This window comes from Lampetra fluviatilis, chromosome 38 (genome assembly GCF_964198595.1).
Source record: "Lampetra fluviatilis chromosome 38, kcLamFluv1.1, whole genome shotgun sequence".
Taxonomy (NCBI): domain Eukaryota; kingdom Metazoa; phylum Chordata; class Hyperoartia; order Petromyzontiformes; family Petromyzontidae; genus Lampetra; species Lampetra fluviatilis.
Genome location: NC_136312.1, coordinates 10,538,308 through 10,558,013, shown reverse-complemented (window position 1 = coordinate 10,558,013; position 19,706 = coordinate 10,538,308). Strand labels below are relative to the sequence as shown.

Here is a 19,706-nt window from a genome sequence, read left to right as displayed (position 1 = left end):
GGCCGTCTTGTACACGTCACCCGTTCGTGAGCAAAGTTAAAACGATGCACACTCTCTTTGTTTTGTTTTACGATTAATGGATTCGTTAAGATGCTCTCTCCCTCCCTCACTCGCTCTCTCACTCACCGTAAGCTCACGGCGCACACAAACCCACAGAGCGGCTGGACACGTTGTTCTGACCGACTTTCATGAGTGTCAATTTGTCACATCACTCCCCCCCTGGTCTCTCTCTCTCTCTGCCCCCCAATCACTTCAGTGTCAATCGGAGGTCACGGCTTAGGTAAGCATCTGCACCCTCGCTACGTCCCCCCACACCACCCCCCACACCCCCCACCCCCCTCCCCCCCCCAATGTGCCGAGTCCCCTGCATGCTTGCCTCCCTCCGTGCTAATCCGACACCGTCCCTAACCCCCACCTGCTAACCCGGTTTCTCTCCTGTGGGTGCTGCAACTCAATCATTGTGGTGCATGGCGATCGGCTTGGGTGGTGCCGTTGCATTTGAGTGGTGCTTGTGGGTCGGTCGATATATATTTATTTATTTATATATATATAAAATTATTGAAAATGTTTTGCTGGTATTGTCCGGAATGCTGGATTATTTTCAGATGTTTTGTTGTTTAATAATATTTAATGATAATAATAATATCAGATTATTATGGATTGGCCTACTGTGAGTTCTAAGAGTTAGTGCCTCCCAAGCCAGCCTAGCAGTGTACGGGTAAATATTGACAAGTTAAGTCCAGTGCACGTATCACGTGAGTTACAAGTTGCCTATGCTGTGACCGAATCGAACGGAATGCGGCCGATTCTCGTCAGATCTCAGAAGACTGAGCAGGATCGAGCGCCCGATAGCGCTTGAGCTTGGATGGGGGACCGACTTGCATAAAAGCAGGTGCTGTGTAGGGCTGCTGCCACGGGGTCACGCCGTCAGCACAATCGATAGCTGTAACGTACAATGCTCCAATGTCGACCCCCACGGCCTACACGATGTGGGGAATCCCTCATCGTGGCAGACGGCGCCATTAACGCCGCAGTGAATAAGGGTCACCGCGCTTCTGAATGGGGCGAGGTTATTTCCGAGAACTTGGGGAACGGTGACGGCGGGAGGGAATTCCAAAGGGGAGCATTGCGAGGGAAGGAGCTGAAAAGGAAGAAGTGTGGCAAGGGTGGTGGTGGTGGTTGGACGTGGGTAGTGAGAGGCCTCGACACGGGCGGAGGAATCAACGGGTGAAACTCACGCGAACAGTAACCGTGGTCGTCACGATAGGCGAGCGATGGGGAGGTGCCCGCCAGCCAGCGAGCGAGCGACGCGCGGACGGCAACCGCGAATGAATCTCGCTTTCCCCCCCCCCCGCCCACAACCTCCGGCGCCGGTTGTGAAAGGCGGCGGCCTGGGCCCGGCGATTCAGATCGGCGAGCAGACGGTGATCACGGTCAACGCCAAGGATGCCGGCAAGGGCAAGGTGACGTGCCGCGTGTGCACGCCCGACGGCGCGGAGCTGGACGTGGACGTGGTGGAGAACCCCGACGGGACCTTCGACATCTACTTCACGGCCCAGGAGCCCGGTCCCTACATCATCGCCATCCGCTTCGGGGGAGAGCTCATCCCCAACAGCCCCTTCCGCGTCATGGTGCGTGCACACGCTTTCCCGACGCGCGCACGCGCGCACGCTCGCTCGCTCATGCGGTGTTTCTGAGAAAGAGCGCCAGTTGTTTTTCACGGCAGCGCCGGCTAACGGTTTGGCTCCCGCTGACGTGTGCCGTCGCGAGTTGCCACGGACGCCGCTGCCCCGGTGTCGTGCGCTAACCTTTGTCCTTCCGAACGGGGCCCTAGGCGACGGAGGATGCCATCGGGCGGGAGCCGCTGCGGCCGTTCAGCCTCGTCATCCCGTTCGCCGTGCGCAAAGGAGAGATCACAGGCAAGGGTGGCAGCGGCGGCACACCGACACGGAGCGCGCTCGCCGTGGACTCGTGCGTCACGACGGCCGGCTCCGCTCGCGTCGTTCTAGCGGCCTCGCACTCGCCACTCTAACGCTCCGCCCCCCCCCGCCCCTGCTGTGAACAAAAGCTTCATGGCTCATCGGATTTCTCCAGGGATAAAGATTCCGATTTTGAACATCGTTCTGCCCTCTCATCCCCTATGGCACGTGCTCTGCCGTGTGATCAAAAACGCCGAGCCCAAGAACCCCGCCGCACCTCGCTGCGATTCCGATTCGCTCGCGTTGCGCTCACCCGCGCTGACCGGACACGGACACTCACCCGACGTGGACACTGACCGCACGCTCACCACTCACCAGATCGCTCCCCACTCACCGCTAACACAGCCAGGACGCGGCCAAGCAGAGCTTTAGCAACGCCCTTAACGGGGGTCGCGTGCGTTCATCGATGCGCAGGCGAGGTCCACATGCCGTCGGGTCGCAAGGCCAAGCCGGAGATAACGGACAACCAGGACGGCACGGTGACCGTCAAGTTTTCTCCCGTGGAGAAGGGCCTCCACGAGATGGACATCAAGTACGACGGCAACCACATCCCAGGTACCGAGCGGTCACTTGTGAAGTCGCCACCGTGCCGAGATGTTAACTTCCTCGCCTGGTATGTAGGAGGTCAAGGGTTCGATCCCAACCCTGACGTCTGTATATTTGGAGTTTGCGTGTCTCTCCCCGTGGTCGCGTGGCTTTTTCACTGGGTCCTCCGGTTTTTTCCTCGACATTTAGAATGAACGTCACGCGTTTAGAATATTTGTCTGCTATCATTTTCCACGTGATAAGCAACTTATGAAAATACTTCATTGGGACTTAGCTGGTAAAATAATAAATTGTTTTAGAAAATAGTTTTAGTCAACCTTAGACTGGAATCCCTCATTCTTCTTTATTCCAGCAACATTTTTTATATAAAAATAATACTAATAATTTCCTGCTCAAATAAGCAATGAGGCGTTGCTCATCCTCCATTTACAGGATTTAGCCAGTGGTGGAGATTCCATATTCCTATGATGGGGGGGGGGGGGTGGGGGTGAGTCTGTTTGTAAGACAACCGCGGTTGATTTCAGCACAAAGTGGCGCTCGTTTTATCGACCCGAGAGGGATGATGGGCCGGCCGAGTCGACCTCCGGCCAGGATTTGAATTGGCAACCTTCCGATTGCGAGCCGCTCGCTCTGCCGATGAGACACCTGGCCCGGTTTTGTCAACGGGCCTGTAAATATTTATTATTTGGTATCGGCGCTTGCCTCTCTCAGCCAATAAGGCTACGCTAAACTAAAACTTTAAAATAAAAACTTTACATTTTTTTACCAGGTAAAGCCCACTGAGATATACGGCTCTTTTTCAGAAGCGACCTGGCCACAAATGATAGCCCAACGAAGTGGGCTTGTCACGTGGAAATTTATAGCAGCCAAATACTCTGAACGCGTGACGTTGAAAAATCCACGCGACCGCGGGGAGAACACGCAAACTCCACATACAGGAGGTGTCAGAGTCGGTATCGAACCCACGACCACCTGTAGACCAGGCGAGGTAGTTAACATCTCGCCGCTGGCAGTGGTGGTGGGTGATCGGTGGGGGCGGTGGTGGCGGAGTGGGGGGGGTGGGGAACGTTGTCTCTTGCAGCGCGAGGCCCCAATCCCGCCGCTGTTCCCTCGCAGGGAGCCCGCTGCAGTTCTTCGTGGACGCCATCGACAGCGGTCACGTGTCGGCGTTCGGACCGGGCCTCAGCCACGGCACGGTGAACAAGCCAGCCTCGTTCACCATCCACACCAAGGACGCCGGCGAAGGTAGTGGCCGCACGCCACGCGCCACCGCAGCCGGCACGGCCGAGACCGGGCGAGGGCCGCTGCAGAGATAGCGGACGGTGACGATGGCTGGCAGTCGAGGCCAGGACGATGGAAGGGGAAAGTGAACAGGGGTTGTATCCGACTTGACGGTAATGATAGTCGAAGTTATAATAATACAGCAGCAAGTTGCGTGAGGTAAAGTTAACGGGGCAGCAGTTTAAACAGTGGGTTTTTTTTACATTCTCCATTATATTCGGAAAATTTGGTGAATTTTATTTGCTGCCGATTTTTATTTTCTGGGTAGCGCACCTCTTTTTTTTAGAGATCCGCCCTCCTCTACACTGGGGCGTCTCGGAACGCTTCACGCAACTTACACCGCATCTCATCTCAACACATTTGAAAGGGACAACCCCCCCTAGTGGCAGCTGCCCCTCCCTGTTGTTGCAACGTGGTCTGCGGGATTCAAAACCGCCAACCTCTGCAACGAGTCGCGTTCTGTTTAAACACGTAGGCCTTTCCACAAGATGTTTTTCTGGGTTAGATCACGTAAATATAAATGTGTCGTTAAACCCGCTACCACCTGACACAGCCAATTAATAACTAATTGGCATGTTTTTTTTACGTTACATACCTCACTATAATTGGCTGTGTCGGGCGGTGGCGGGTTTACAGACACATTGAAATTTACGTGATCTCACCCAAAAAAAAAAACTCTTATGAGCCACGTTCTCCACCCCAAAACCCTGGCCGCACAACATTTTTTTCCAGGCGCTTTGAACGGACGACTGCCGAGCGGCGCTTTGCCCCCGACAGTCGGCGAAAGGCGACACGCCACGGGAACATTTTATCTTCGTGCGTCCCCTAGGGGGGCTCTCCCTGGCGGTGGAGGGGCCGTCCAAGGCGGACATCACCTGCCAGGACAACAAGGACGGCACCTGCACGGTGTCGTACCTGCCGACGGCGCCGGGCGACTACAGCATCGTCGTCAAGTTTGACGACAAGCACATCTTGGGGAGCCCCTTCACGGCCAAAATCACCGGTGAGGGGCGTGCGCAGAGAGGCCCGCCAGAGAGTGTGCGCACAACTCCCGCCAAACCCTGGAAAGGGCGCTGTATACATCCGGAATAGATTAGAATTGCAGAGCCCGCAGGGACACTGGGGGCCTACTGGTGGCCATTAGTGCGGCCCCTGACATTGCGGCCCCCCTGACAATACACCAGCCAGTCGTCGTGCTGTCAAACTCCCCGTGGTTTCAAATGAGTGGTGGCCCCTCACGCTGATGATGGTTATCGGCGAAAGTGGGCCCCCGTCGGAGAATTAGTGAACAACACTGCCCTAACCCGTTGATGCGAGAGGTGTACAAAATGGTAAAGGGATCTTTGTCTTTGAGTCGAGTCTATACGTACGTGTATCGTTGTGTCTTTGCGCGTGTGCACGCCAACACGCGAACATGTGCATGTGCGCGCGCACATCTGTCCGTTCCGTACAGGCGACGACTCCCTGCGTACGTCGCAGCTGAACGTGGGAACTTCCCAGGACGTCTCCCTGCAGATCCTGGAGACCGACCTCAGTCAGCTGTCGGCCTCCATCCTCGCGCCGTCTGGGCGAGAGGAGCCGTGCATTCTCAAGCGTCTCCACACGGGACACATCGGTACTCGTTCGCGCGCGAGCCTCCGCGAAGGCTTCCATCCCTTCGCCACGGGCACGTCCGAGCCGGGTTACGCCGGCCTCACGAGATTTCTGGCTCGGGGGGGGCCTATAATGCATTCGTAGCGCGCAATGTCGGTCAATGCGTAACGGTATGACACGCGGCGTCACACCGCTCTCATAGCGCAAGGCCACGACCAAGGAGGGCGCTCGCGTTTCACTTCGTCTGGGGGGGGGGGGTATGTCGGCGTGTGTGATCCCAGTTGGGTAATTCGCGGTGTCAATTTTTTTTCAAACTCGTGGCAAATTTGGATGGCCAACTTTCTGCGAACGACGGCGCCACGGAATCTTTCGCGTGCGCTGCGAGCGACGGACGGCGCGTCGCATCGTCACGGTCGGCACACACCACAGTATTAACCGGGGCGGCCTGCCGGATTCGAAAGGGCGAACCTCTGCGACTAGCGGCGAATGCCCCACCCCCAAACCCCCGCCCCTCGTGTAACCCGCATCATCCACCTCCCCCACCCCCAACCGCTCCCCGTCCGCGCGTGCACGCGGCTTCGCAGGAATATCGTTCACGCCCAAGGAGATCGGCGAGCACCAGGTGAGCGTCAAGAAGGGCGGCCGCCACGTGGCCAACAGCCCCTTCACCGTGGTGGTGGGGCCCTCGGAGATCGGCGACGCGAGCCGCGTGCTCACGTCGGGCGCCGGCCTCGCCGAGGGGCAGACCTTCCAGCTGAGCGAGTTCGCCGTGGACACGCGCAACGCCGGTGAGGCCGCGGCCGTCGAGATGGTCGGACGGTCGGTCGCACGCACGCATGCACGCACTCACCCACGGGAGGAAGGAGCCCGCGCGTGATGTGGCGGCGGTGCCGCCATCGCATATTGAGACGGCGTTTTTCCATTGCAGTCAAAACGCAGGATTCATAAAAAAAATCGGGAGCTATAACGCAGGCGACTTCATCCCAAGACGGTGCGCAGAAGCAGTGGGTGCGTTTGATTTGATACGAGAGAGGCCGTCGTTCGTAGGCAGAAGGAAAGAGCCTGGACAGGGCGCAGTTAGTTGACAGCGTGGATGACTGTTGGGGAAGAGAGTTGGGGGCCAGAAAAAAATATGATCGACCTCTCCTTGAGTGAAGCTTGAACGGGGGCTTGGACAGCAAGTGGGGGGTGGGGGAGATTGCGTGGCAGGGAGTAGATTGAGATGTGGGGGGCAGAGGTAGGACAGCTCATGGACACGAGTAGTTCATTGAGAGGGAAGAGACGGGGCAGGCAAGCAAGCAGGCAGGGGCGAGTCCATGGAAGATCTTTCATTCTCTACAAGTGCCATATTTAAATCGATCTGGAGTTGGATTGAGATCCAGCGAAGTGGCTGGAGCATTTCATGGGGTGGCGGGGTGATGCGGAGTCATTCACGGCGTGTTGTTGTGTGACGTCCCTTGCCAGGATATGGTGGCTTGAGTCTGGCCATCGAGGGGCCCAGCAAGGTGGACATTAACTGCGACGACCAAGAGGATGGGACCTGCAAGGTCTCCTATTGCCCCACCGAGCCGGGCAACTACATCGTCAGCATTAAGTTCGCCGACGAGCACGTGCCAGGTAACCTTGGCAATGCGCGCCTGGTTACCGCGGAAACGGATCGGGGGTCAGAGCGCGGGTTGAGTTCAGATCCAGGTAGCCACCTGCGATGAGAGCATGCGGTCTCCATTGTAGCCAGTTGATGGTCTTAGCCCAGTCACGAATGATGGCACAGAGAGCCCAACGCAAATAAATATGGCACCTTTGCACACTCAAAAGTGCCTTGGTTAAGTGATGTCATTAGCGGAACGCGTGGATGAACGAAGAGCGCTAGGGCATTGTAGGTGGCCCCGTTGGCTGGGAGGTCACTGCGCTGAGTTGGCACTGCTGAGAATCGCCGCTTCAAATCGAGGTGGCCGGCTCAAATTTAACTGGGTTCTCAGGTGAAGAGAGATGTGAGTATGTATGTATGTTGAGCTTCTTTTGTACCGTACATAGCCAACCGTTCTCATCGGAAGTGTGAGATGATGATGGTCTCAGCCCGGTCACCAGTGACTGCACAGAAAAAAAAACATTGTATTTAAAGTATTGGTTTTTAAACAGAATTTTATTAAATTCCAGCTCTGAGAATAAAAACAATTATGGGGAAATTCCAGTGCCCCTTGACAGGATCTCGGAAGTAGTTCTATGACATCTCCTTCCACGGGCCGTTTTCTACCACGTGAGGCTTACGCCGCTCTGTGAGAGAGACGATTGGAGAGTTGCCCCTGATGACACGACAACGACGCCAAATGCACGCCGGGAACAAAACCTGGGGAGATTAAAAGAGAGAGAATTGAGAAACTCCGTTTGTCGTTGTGCTTGTTCCACCCTCAACCTCACTGGGCTACGACCTGCGCCCCCCACCCCACCGTCCTCTGGACGCCCCCCCCAGGAAGTCCGTTCAGCGTGAAGGTGAGCGGCGAGGGCCGCATGAAGCAGACGGTGACGCGGAGGCAGCAGGCGCCGTCCGTGGCGTCCGTGGGGAGCACTTGCGACGTCGCTCTCAAGATTCCAGGTATCACCCCCCCCCCCCGCTATCCCCCCCCCCCGTCACCCCCCCCCCCCACTCCCATCCTAATGACGAACAACGGAGAAATTATCCGTAGCACCGGACTTGTAGGCCAGAGGCCAACGGTTCAATCCCCCGACAGGGTTATGGACTGTTTTTGCCGTTGTTTTTTTTGCTGTTGTTCAAGCCTGGGAATTTACTTTCAGTGGTTTGCTCACCTTTCCTATACTTTGCGGTCCTGCCGTTTGTTTGTATTGGACGCACTGTGGAATAAGGGGCTTCGTAGCTCATCGGATTTCTCCAGGACGAATAAAGATTTCCCATTCCGATTCTGAACAACGTTACGCCCTCTCCCATCCCCCTATGACACGTGACCCGCCAACGTAATCACAAACACCGAGCTGAAGAACCCTTGCCTCTGTGTGTGCCCGCACGCGCGGAACAGAAATCGACAAGGCCGAGCTGTCGGCGCAGGTGACGGGCCCGTCGGGCCTGCAGCAGCCGGCCGAGATCACCGAGAGCGGCGACAGCACCTACTGCGTGCGCTTCGTGCCGCAAGAGACCGGGCCTCACACCGTCAGCGTCAAGTACCACGGGCAGCACGTGCCGGGCAGCCCCTTCCAGTTCACCGTGGGGCCGCTGGGCGAGGGCGGCGCCCACAAGGTGCGGGCGAGCGGCCCGGGACTGGAGAGGGGAGAGACCGGCGTGCCGGGTAAGATGGCGAGCGACGGTCGGCCCGGCCAGCTTTTAGACGTACAGTCGCGCAAACTCCGGACATCCTCGCGAGCAGCGGCAGTGGCGGCGGCGGCTTTTGGCTGGCCATCGAACAACTAAGACGGTCACTGCATCGCGCGCTATCAGTATGCGCTTCTCCGGCCCTTTGGAACGCTCTTCCTTCTGATATCAGGAAGCCACTGGAGCTCTGCACTTTTAAATCATCTAGATTAAAAACTAATTTCTTTAGAATAGTTTGTTCATGTTTAGTTTGATGTTCTCCCACCCGCACCTCCGATCAGCATGGTTGGCTACGTATGGTGCGAAAGAAGTTCAACATACGTACATACATAGAACTTCGCGTGCGCCAGGCTCGGAGTGCGTTATTGCCGGGAGTTTCTGGGAGGCTCAATGGCGGAGGCAGCAGGGGCTCACCCCTCTCCGTCGGCCCCGCGTACTTTTCAAGAGCCGCGCTCGGCCTCGGTTACCGGCGCAGCCTCTAGAGTGAGGGGCCCTTGGCCATCTCCGATGTTGCCCCCCCCCCACTGATTCTCCTCGGTCACTGCCAACTCCCTCCCTGGGCCACGCGAGCGTGAAGGCCACGAGTTGGGTAGCTCTGGCTCGTTGGTCGGGGGCCTGACTATTACATTTTTAAAATTTTATTTTAACCAGGGAAGGCCCACTGAGCTATTTGGCTCTTTGTCATTTGCAACCTGGCCACAAATGATAGCTCAACGGAAGTGGCTGATTGTGTGGAAATTTAAAGCAGCCAAATACTCTAAACGCGTGATGTTGATTCTAAATATGGAGGGAAGCACCCGGAGGACCCGGAGAAAAATCCATGCGACCACGGGGAGAGAGAGAAAGAGACACGCAAACTCCAAATATACAGCAGGCATCAAGGGTCGCGATCGAACCCACAACCTCCTGTCTACCAGGCGAGGTAGTTAACATCTCCTCGCCACCGCGGCGCCCTAGAATCCACAGGGCTGCCGTCACCTTGACAACAGAGGCTGCGACTGGAAAAGAAGAAACGCCGACTGAAACTAACACAACCACTGGTCCACACAGCCGAGTTCAGCATCTGGACGAGGGAGGCGGGGGCCGGGGGACTGTCGCTGGCCGTGGAGGGACCCAGCAAGGCCGACATCTCCTTCGAAGATCGCAACGACGGCTCCTGCGGCGTGTCGTACGTGGTGCAGGAACCCGGTAACGTGGCGCCCTGACATGCACGTGCGTGTGCGCGAGTGTCGGGCGTGTGTGTGTGTGCGTGTGTGTGTGTGTGCATGTGTGTGCGCCTGTGTATGGGGAGCGGTAGTATAGCGGTTAGGGCTACGCTGCGCTAGGAACCCGGCGACCCGAGTTCGATTCCCGCTCACAGACAACACCGGTGACGATTATCTGAACCGGTTCTGGGCATCCCCAAAGTCGACTCGGCTTTAAAAAGAGTACCTGGTGTAGCGCTGTCTAAACATCAGCAATGGGGAGACAACGGTGGCCGGGCGCGGTGCTGGCCACTCACCCTCTCCTGTGCTGCGCCGGCCTTCACAAGTGCTGCTCGCAAACAGCACATGGCCCCAACGGCATCTTCTGAACCACAAGAGATGGCGGCGACAGTTTGGGGATTTTTCGTGGCTGCTGTTGACGCCGGTGGCGGCGGCGGCGGTGGTGGTGACGGTTGTCGCCGTTGTTGTCGTTTGTCGGCCGCGTGCCACCGCCGCGCAGGTGACTACGAGGTGTCGGTGCGGTTCAACGAGGAGCATGTGCCGGACAGCCCCTTCCTGGTGCCCGTCGGCGCCCCCAGCGACGACGCGAGGCGCCTCACCGTCGCCAGCCTGCAGGTGAGGCGCCAGGGAAGCCTTTGTCCGTGTAAAGAAACAAAAACAACAAACAACCGCGAGCGTGTGCACGCCCGCACGTACGTGCCAGTGTTAATTAGCGACCGAAATTATTCGTCGGCAAAGTGGTTTGTTTTGCTTAGTCTGGTCAACGATGACTCTCGCGTGGACGAAAATCGTCCGGCGCGACGAATGACGACGGCTCCTGCCCGCCAATCAACCAACAACGCGCGCGCGTCTATGACGAGACGAAACTACGGGGCCACCTCGTGTAACGGCGTTACTCGAGTGCACAGAGGAGGACTCAAAATGGTAATTGGCTCCCAAAAATATTTTTAAGAAGGTAATGGCGCAGCCCCTGCAATACCTTGCTCACTGCTGGCAGAAGGGCATCCCGTAGAGGGAGCTCGATCTAGGCAGCGCCTCTGGAGGGATACGTTTGGCCTCCTCTTCCACCCTGGCCACAGCACCGAGTTCAACACCGATTGACTCTCCCTCATATTATTGGTGGGGGGGGGGGGGGCGGAGGGGGGTGCACGCCCCCTCACACCAAGATTTTAATAACCAACATCAGAGTAACACTGACACAACGACCGAGCGAATCGAGTCTACGACGACCGAACGAAGTCCGCAGCGTAAAGACGCGAGAGACGAGTCCGCAGGTTATCGTTGACTAGACTTAAGGCCGCGACCGACCCAGAGGACAAGCCCTCCGGCTCGATTAACACTGGCACGTGTGCGTGCCTGCCCGCCGAGTGCGTGCGTGCATGCGCGTGCGCGCTTGGCGCCCGGTTAATGCCCAACAGCTTCAAACGTCGCCGGCCTCCTCCTCCTCCTTGTCGCCAACAAAAAGCTCGCCGTCGACAGGAGTTCACTTTCGGCAGCTTTGTTCGAGCGCTAAAAACGTGCGACTGGTCGATGGATCCCTCCTTTTCACCCCACGCTACGCTCGCTGGGCGTCAGGCAGTTGGCAGGCTTGGGGCCCTGTTGCGAGCAATTACACGTGGGGGGGCCCCCCCACCTGGGCCCCTGCACACTCGATGGCGATGCCGCTGCATTGGGTTGCCTCCAGCGGAGGGAGCTCGAGAGAGCGTGCGTTTTTTGTTGTTGTTTTCACGTGGGAAGAAATTGGAATCCCCAGAGAAAACCCCACGCGCACACGAGGGGTTGACACTCGAAGAGCGACCCGCCTCTTCTCTTGACCTCTGGGTAGACATTAGCGCGAGTGGTCACAGTACGACGTCACACATCCGCACCGACCAATTAACCGCCCGGTGCGCCGCTCGCGCGCGACGGTGCGACCGCGATTTCCTGCGGGCGTTCGCGTTCCCGACCGTTTCGCACGTCCGCCTGAAGCTCGTGGCACATGACAGTCGCCCACTTCATGGGGCTTTGGAGGAGAAAGGGTGGCGTTTGAAGCTGACAGGCAGAGTGGCAATTGCTTCCCTAGCGCCTCGTGTGAAGGCTGGTGGGCCGGTCCCGGTAACTCTGTGATTGTGTGTTGTGCGTTCGATGCGTTTCTCAATACCGGTGACTGCTCGTGTAACCGCGGTACGGCGATACTCCAAATTGCGTTGTGTGATCCACAGTAATTGTCTCGTCTGTCTCGCGAACCATCGCTGCTCATTGTATTTTTCTTAAATAATTTCCTGACAAAATATTTATGAAATTACACGCTCGATAATTAAAGTTGTAAATATAATCTCCGTGCTGGTATTTGACAGCAAGGTGATTCGATTACATCTTTGTGTTAGTAAGTTAATTTTAGTATTTGTTGTAACTGTCCGCGCTGCGTTATAAGCGTTATAGATCGTGATTATTGCAAAGGCTAGTGGCAGGATTTTTTGTATACTTCAAGTACACAATTGAAATACAATTACAAAGTTAATTAAAACTGATATCGCTGCAATGTAATTTCACGACTATTAATATCGTATCTTGAGTAACCTGTCGGATCTTCGACATCGCTGCACGATTCCATCATGTAGACCGGCCTTTCTCAACTCCACCCCTCGTGTTCCCCGCACGGTACAGCTTTCCACGATCTCCAACCATCAGCCGCTTGCAATTGTGCAGTGGCTTCATTTGCAGACGAGCATAAAATGATGGTATTCACGGAAATGCGGACGGACCATGGCGGGTTGCTTGAGAAACTCCGGTGTAGATCCAACCTGCGCAGATTTCCACGGCTGTCCTGTTGTATAGCTTTGCGGTGTATGTGTGTCTTCGGGTTGTACCGCGCGCTGTCCTGCACGAGGTTCGGCGTTTCTGTCCACGTGGAGTGAAACGTGGGGACGGCGTGGCGGACATCACGCGGCGCAACGCGGGAACTCGTCGGACAGCTCCGCTGCTTTGGATGTTTTTGCTCACTGTCGTCGGGATGTTTAATTGTGTTCCGCTAAACCGTGCAACGTGCCCATCCAATAGGAGTCAGGGTTAAAGGTCAACCACCCAGCATCCTTTGCAGTTCAACTGAACGGAGCCAAAGGGGTGATTGACGCCAAGGTGCACGCACCCTCGGGAGCTGTCGAAGACTGTTTCGTGTCTGAGCTGGAATCTGGTAAAATGGGAAATGCACCACGCCACTCTGTAACGCTCCCTTCTGCACCGCGCCATGCTGCACGACCCCCCACTCCGCACCAACCCCCACTCCGCACCATCCCCCACTCCGCACCACCCCCCCACTCCGCACCACCCCAATCCACACCGCTCAAATCCACGCCACTCCGCACCGCCCCACTATGCACCACGCACAAGACGTGGCCTGGCGGCATGAAGGAGGAGGACTTAGAAGAGTGAAATGTAGACCTGCTTGAAGCGATCGCCACGACCAGTGGGAGGAAAGAGAGACGAAGACGTTTGTCCCGCCTCATCGTCAGAAGCCACGTGACCACGGACAGAAGGGGAGAGAGATAGATACATATATAACATCACACGTTGTACTGTATTCTATTGTGTCTACATAAATGTATTTATTCGTGATGTCCTTATAGCGTGCCAGTGTAAAATTTAGCCAAACTCAAATTTACTAAATTGGGTGAAACCACATTGTGAACATTGCTCCCGACCGCCGAACTACACTCGTCACTCAAACACGGCGACCTTCGCGAAATCCTTGCGCTGCGGGGACGCCGCGGGTACCAAATGTGCTCGTTTTGTTCCGTCATCGTTACACGTGGCTCTTCGTGGGCGTTCTCCCCTTGCGTTCCTCCCTTCTCCGCCTCCTCTTCCTACTCCTCCCCCCCCCTCCCCGTCCGTCGCAAACGCAGACAAGTACGCCATTCGCTTTATCCCGCGGGAGAACGGCGTGCACACGATAGAGGTGAAGTTCAACGGGACCCACATCCCAGGGAGTCCCTTTAAGGTTCGTGTCGGCGACCCCGGCCAGACCGGGGACCCTGGACTCGTCTCTGCGTACGGACCCGGACTGGAGGGGGGCATTACCGGTGAGTGCCGCAACAAGACAAAGACAAAGATCTCCCAGATAGCCTGTAATGGACTCGTGGAGCAAGCGCTGTTCAGCGGGCACCTGTGAAGGCCTGCACAGGTGCTCGCACACAAAGGGGGTGGGTGGCCAACACCACGCCGGGCCGCCTTTGTCTCCCCCAATGACGATGTTTACACACCGGACCAGGTACTGATTTGAGGGCGAGTCGACCTAGGGGAGGCCCAGAACCGGTTCAGATAATCGTCACTTGCATTGGCCTTCAAAGGGTTGCACTACTGCTGCCGCACTTACGCACACACGCACACGTAGGTGGGCGGTTACATCGCCGCAGCGATCGTACCAGGCTAGGTGCATTTCGTGCCAGGCTAGGTGCATTTCGTGCCAGGCTCGGTGAAGTGCGGAGATCACGGGACCAGAGCCGTCCGTAGGGTGGACGGCGAATCAGGGCGACTGCCCTGGGCCCCGCGCTGTGGGGGGCCCCTGCGCTTCGATGTCAGTGTCAGATATAACACTTCCGGTTTAGTTTGAAATCACACCGTGGGGGCCCCAGGTCCCGCACCCCCTTCCCCCCCTATGGAGCGGCTCTGCCCGGGACAGACGCAGGTGCCTCGGGTTGCACCCTGCCTGTCGGCTTGAATCACCACCGCACTCTAGCGACTCATCGCAGCGCAGCACAACGCCGCATATCCAACTCGCCGGCCACCGACGCACAGGCGGACATGTGCAAAGGTCGGATACGTGAAACGTTCGCAAAACAACGACAGTTACGAGAGCACAAATAGGTCACCGGGGCCAAAAGTCGGAGCGCGATCTGCACAATATAAGGGCGGGGAGAGAAAACGAAACGCGCGCGACAGTCTTGGGCGCACGCGAGCGCGTGCGGAGAGGCAGGACGAGCCGAGTCGCGACCGAGCGTGCGCCGCCGGCACGACCCTTGCGCGCAGGGGCGACGCTCGACTTCGTCGTGAACGTGAGCAAGGCGGGACCGGGCGCACTCGCCGTCACCATCGACGGGCCCTCCAAGGTCAAGCTGGACTGCGTCGAGTGCCCCGAAGGCTACAGGGTCACCTACGTGCCCATGGCGCCAGGCAACTACCTCATCACGGTCAAGTACGGGGGACCCCACCACATCGTCGGCAGCCCCTTCAAGGCCAAGGTCACCGGTGGGTGCTCGGCCCGGGGGCCTCTGCATTGGACGGCCGCTAGTCCGGTGGAGGGGGGGGGGGGGAAGCCTCGGTCCTCACCGACGGCCGATGAGAGCTCTCAAATACCTCGCCGTGCAATTGGCGCGCACCTCGGCGTTATCCGGTGGATAACCTAAACGGTGACCTTTACCTTGGTCACAGTGAGCATGCCAACGTTGGTACGTGGCTGGAACCAACGCTGACCCGACGGCTTGGCCCCAACGTTCCACGTTTTACACGGGGGGGGGGGGGGGGGGGCAAGGCGCGTCGGTCGAGGTCGGGTCCGAGTTCTGGAGTCGGACGCCGCGGCGAGGATGCTTGCAGCGACGGGGTAGACGTCGTATTTTTGGCGGGCCGTTAAGAGGGCAACGAACATACGGACACCGCGGAGAAAGGCCGCGAGGCACGGGGGCGTCGCAGCCTGCGCCGCCGACTTCGGTCACGCCCGAACTTGCGTCCTCCTCCCACCCGACAGGTCCGCGTCTGGCCGGAGGCCACAGCCTTCACGAGACGTCCTCGGTGCTGGTGGAGAGCGTCACGCGCTCGTCCACCGTCAACGCCGTGAGCGCCGGCCTCCCGCGCTTCGCCTCGGACGCCAGCAAGGCGGTGTCGCGAGGCACGGGCCTCGGCAAGGCCTACGTGGGCCAGAAGAACAGCTTCAGCGTCGACTGCAGCAAAGCCGGCGAGTGCACCGCAGCGCCGTTTGGTCGCGGCCGCGTTTTTTTTTGCCGGGGGAGACTGGAGAGGAGGATTTCCGTCACTCTGCTTTCTTTTTACACGTCTGGGACTGGCACTGTCAGAATCAGAACATTTATTTATGCTGGAGGAATCCGATGAGTTATAAAAGCTTTGTTTTACGGATGTCCAGTAAATGTCCAGTCCTGTCAGGTGTCGTACCTTGGGTGGGATACATTGATTTAGTACTTGAAAGGTAGGTTGTTTGGGTTTTAGCAGCCGCTGTCGGGTTGGGGCTGGATAGCAAGTGGCCAGGAGATGAAGTATAACAATAGTTTGTTGACGTATTTGGTCTGCGCACGCCACCACCTTTTTTCAAACGCGAACTATTTATTCAACTAAAACTATTTTTATTTTCCCAGGTAACGCTCACTGAGCTACACAGCTCTTTCTGAGAAGCGACTTGGTCACAGATGATAGCTCAACGAAGTGGCTTATCGCGTCTAAATGTATCGCAGCTTAATGCTCTAAATGTGTGATGTTGATTCTAAATGTGGAGGGAAAAACCGGAGGACCCAGATAAAAATCTATTGTCCACAGGGAGAGAGAGAGAGACACGCAAACTCAAAATATACAGCAGGCGGCAGGGTCGAGATCGAACCCATGACATCCTGCATACCAGGCGAGGTAGTTAACATCTCACCGCCACCCCCGCGCAGGAAACAACATGCTGCTGGTGGGAGTGCACGGGCCGCAGACGCCGTGCGAGGAGGTGCACGTGAAGCACATGGGCAACCGGCACTACAGCGTGACGTACACGGTGAAGGAGCGCGGGGACTACGTGCTCATCGTGAAGTGGGGCGACGACCACATCCCCGGCAGCCCCTTCAGGGTCAACGTGCCCTGAGATGCCCGTCCGCCGTCGTTCTCGCCCACAACTCGAGAACACAAATGTATTAGGGAGACCAAAAAATTACGTACGTGTTCCGCCCCACCCCCCACCGCCCACTAATATCTTGACAAAATGTGACCCGACCAGGCAAAATGTTGAAATCAAGCAATTGTCTGGTCGACTGCTCGCTCGTGACACCTACTGACGGTTCAGTGCGGTTGCAGGATTCCGCCAAAAGTGTCGTCATGCCAGCGGCGATGCATTCGGGAAAACGCAAGTCCCGTCAATTTGTCGTTCAACTCGAGGGCCGAAAAGTCTCGCCTGAAATAATTTTGCGTCGCGCCGAAAGATTTCCTTGTTCGGCGGCACACGCCCTGCAGCGTCGCGACCGAGAGTTGCTCGACGTCGTCCGCGCGCTGCCAAAGCACCCCGAGCGGCGGGTACCTCATCCGCCCAGTTGGGCGCTCTTCTTGTTCGGACGGGGATGACCGACACGTGACGCGTGCGTGCGCGCGTGCTCACTGTCATCGCGTTGGCAGCCTCCCACACCCCAACCCCCCTTTCCCCCCCCCCCCGCATCGCGTTGTAACCTCTGCCACCCGCACGCCGCTTCACGCGAATCGCCGCGCACAAACACAGATGATGTATTTAAACAAAAAAGTGAATGCGACCCAGTTTCTTCTCACGTTTCTTGGTTTTTGTTGTTGTTCGTAATCGACACTCAACACGACTGTAAGCCCCCCGCGCGCACGCGTGCCCGCGCGGTCATAAACTGCTCGTGTGAAGGAAGGGACGTTCGTCCGGACCCAGTCGCTGCCAAGGACTTAAGCTACCTTTCCGTTTTCATTCGGCCGCGTCAAAATCCCCCACCAATCGACCGTCTCTGCTGAGACCAACTGATCGCGTTTTCCGCCCCCCGCTTAAGATTTTTTGCACCGCCTTGTTCTGCTCGCGTCTCGGTCGATCGGCAGCTCGCGGGTCCGGGGAGCGGAGCCGGGGGGAAGAAAGCGTGGGCCACTCCCCCCCTCTTTCCACGAACTTGGGGAAGAGTAAGCCCCCCCCCCTCCCCACGCCACGGATGCAATCCACAGGGCCTCTCTCAGAGCTCTGGGCGAGTGGCGGGGGCCCCCTTCCGCCAGCGTTTGGCGCCAGCGAGCACTTGCAGGGCTGCGCATTTACCTCCTCGAGCTGCTTCGTAGCGCGACGCCTACGGCGCACGGGACTGCCACGACCGATCGACCGACTGGGTTGATAGCCCGAGCACACTGCTCACTAAGTTCATTCGCAGGTGCCCAGTGCGTTTGTCCTCACCGCGCCAACGGCCTTCACGTTGCTGCGCCACGCAGATAGAGCGCGCCGTTTGACGCGCGGGTTTTGCCGAGCCTTGTGCGACGAGGGCAGGAAATGACACTTCTATACAGGATAGTTCTGTTTGCGTTGCATTTTATACTTTACGTGCCTGTTTTGCATCCTTTCAAGTATCGCTTCATATTATAAATACTGCTAGGCTAATAAACAACGCTTAATTTTGGTTAAATATTCCGGCTGTTGCTTTTGTTTCTGTGCCGATGAAATGCTCCTCCTCTCGCCGATTGGTCGATTCGCGACCTTGCAGCAGTCGCTCAGCGGTTCGCGAGTTGCTGCACGGACCCCGGCGACCCGAGTTCGATGCCCAGCCGTGGCTGCTGCTGCCATCGGTGATGAACGATATCCGAGCCGGTCCTGGGCCCAACGCTCTCTTACCAACCCGCCGCTGGCCAGAGTGTCGAAGTGCCACGGTCAAACAGCCCCTGTGGGGCACTGCCCGTCATCCAGCTGTGGATTGACAACACTGATGGTTTGTTTTAGAAAGACGTGGCGTGGGAAAAGAAGAAGAGAAAAGACAACAGAATTATCGTCGCGTCCTGTTGTGAACACTGAAATGCACACACAAGTCAAAGCGAGGAGTTACACGGCATTTAGCAGTGCTGCGCGTAATTCCCCGTGCCACTGCGCAGGTCAAATTTCACGGCGAAGCAGACGGCGGGATATTCCCAGCGCTTCAATTTAGCCGGATTATTCCACAAAACGATGTTCGGCGAATTACGCTGCGCAAGCCACACCCATCCAGCGATGTTGTCTTCCCATGACTTGTTTGTTTTTCCTCATTGGCATCATATAGGGCACAGTAATGCATGTAGCGTGTACGCAAGTGGCAGTGCCTTATGCCCAACAGTCTAAACTGCGAGCCAAACCTCGGCAGGAGGCGTTTCGGAAATTATTGTCGAGAAAGATTAAAAGCAGCATCCCTGTGCAAGGAAGAGTGTCGTCGCCAGTGAGCATTTGTGAATTCGACAACGATAACGCGACGCAGTAAGAACACAGCGTCGTACTAAAGCAGGGGGGAGAGGACCTCAAGTAAAATATATATATTGGGATCTCAAAAAAAGTCGAAGGTTTTGTACTGAATATGAAAGCAATCGTTCACCAAAAGGTAGGAATTACATTGTGATGTTTGTGTGCTTGTTAAGTTAACTATTTAAGGAAAGAGCAACGTGAATTTTCAGAAGCCAATAATTGCTTTTGCAAATCGAAGAAAACGAAAATTAAATTCCAAAGAATCTCATCAATAAAAGGCACAAGGCTGTGGATTGTGTAAGGGGTCGACACACAACCACCGGCTTTTAAGTCGATTTCCCAACACGTGTCAATGTAACGATCTATTTAATCGAAAGCAGCTAACATCTCGCCACGGTGGCGAGATGTTAGCTGTTCTCTCCGTGGTCGCGTTCTCTCCGTGGTCGCGTTCTCTCCGTGGTCGCGTGGATTTTCCTCCGGGTCCGATTTTTCCCTCCACATTTAGGATCAACATCACGCGTTTGGAGTATTTGGCTGCTATACATTTCCACGTGATCAGCCACTTCGTTGCGCTATCATTTGTGGCCAGGTCGCGTCTGAAAAAGAGCTATACAGCTCTGTGAGCCTTACCT

The 19,706-nt window shown here is 56.6% G+C and overlaps 1 protein-coding gene across 2 annotated transcripts in view; it reads left to right on the top strand.

The window, feature by feature from the left end:
• Window positions 1–18,268, top strand: part of LOC144945637 (filamin-C-like) — a 98,144-nt gene extending 79,876 nt beyond the window's left edge. The window contains exons 32-49 of one of the 2 annotated variants that reach the window (XM_078874177.1): window positions 257–280; window positions 1,384–1,631; window positions 1,835–1,919; window positions 2,394–2,534; window positions 3,642–3,770; window positions 4,636–4,809; window positions 5,260–5,421; window positions 5,984–6,187; window positions 6,864–7,016; window positions 7,870–7,992; window positions 8,432–8,698; window positions 9,772–9,909; window positions 10,426–10,541; window positions 12,966–13,098; window positions 13,808–13,984; window positions 14,931–15,149; window positions 15,646–15,852; window positions 16,565–18,268. In XM_078874177.1, the coding sequence (XP_078730303.1) occupies window positions 257–280; window positions 1,384–1,631; window positions 1,835–1,919; window positions 2,394–2,534; window positions 3,642–3,770; window positions 4,636–4,809; window positions 5,260–5,421; window positions 5,984–6,187; window positions 6,864–7,016; window positions 7,870–7,992; window positions 8,432–8,698; window positions 9,772–9,909; window positions 10,426–10,541; window positions 12,966–13,098; window positions 13,808–13,984; window positions 14,931–15,149; window positions 15,646–15,852; window positions 16,565–16,752 (2,888 nt within the window). In that variant the 3' untranslated portion in view covers window positions 16,753–18,268. The remainder of the gene's footprint in view (window positions 1–256; window positions 281–1,383; window positions 1,632–1,834; window positions 1,920–2,393; window positions 2,535–3,641; window positions 3,771–4,635; window positions 4,810–5,259; window positions 5,422–5,983; window positions 6,188–6,863; window positions 7,017–7,869; window positions 7,993–8,431; window positions 8,699–9,771; window positions 9,910–10,425; window positions 10,542–12,965; window positions 13,099–13,807; window positions 13,985–14,930; window positions 15,150–15,645; window positions 15,853–16,564) is intronic. The other variant, XM_078874178.1, reaches the window with a different exon arrangement.
• Window positions 18,269–19,706: the final 1,438 nt, after the last annotated feature.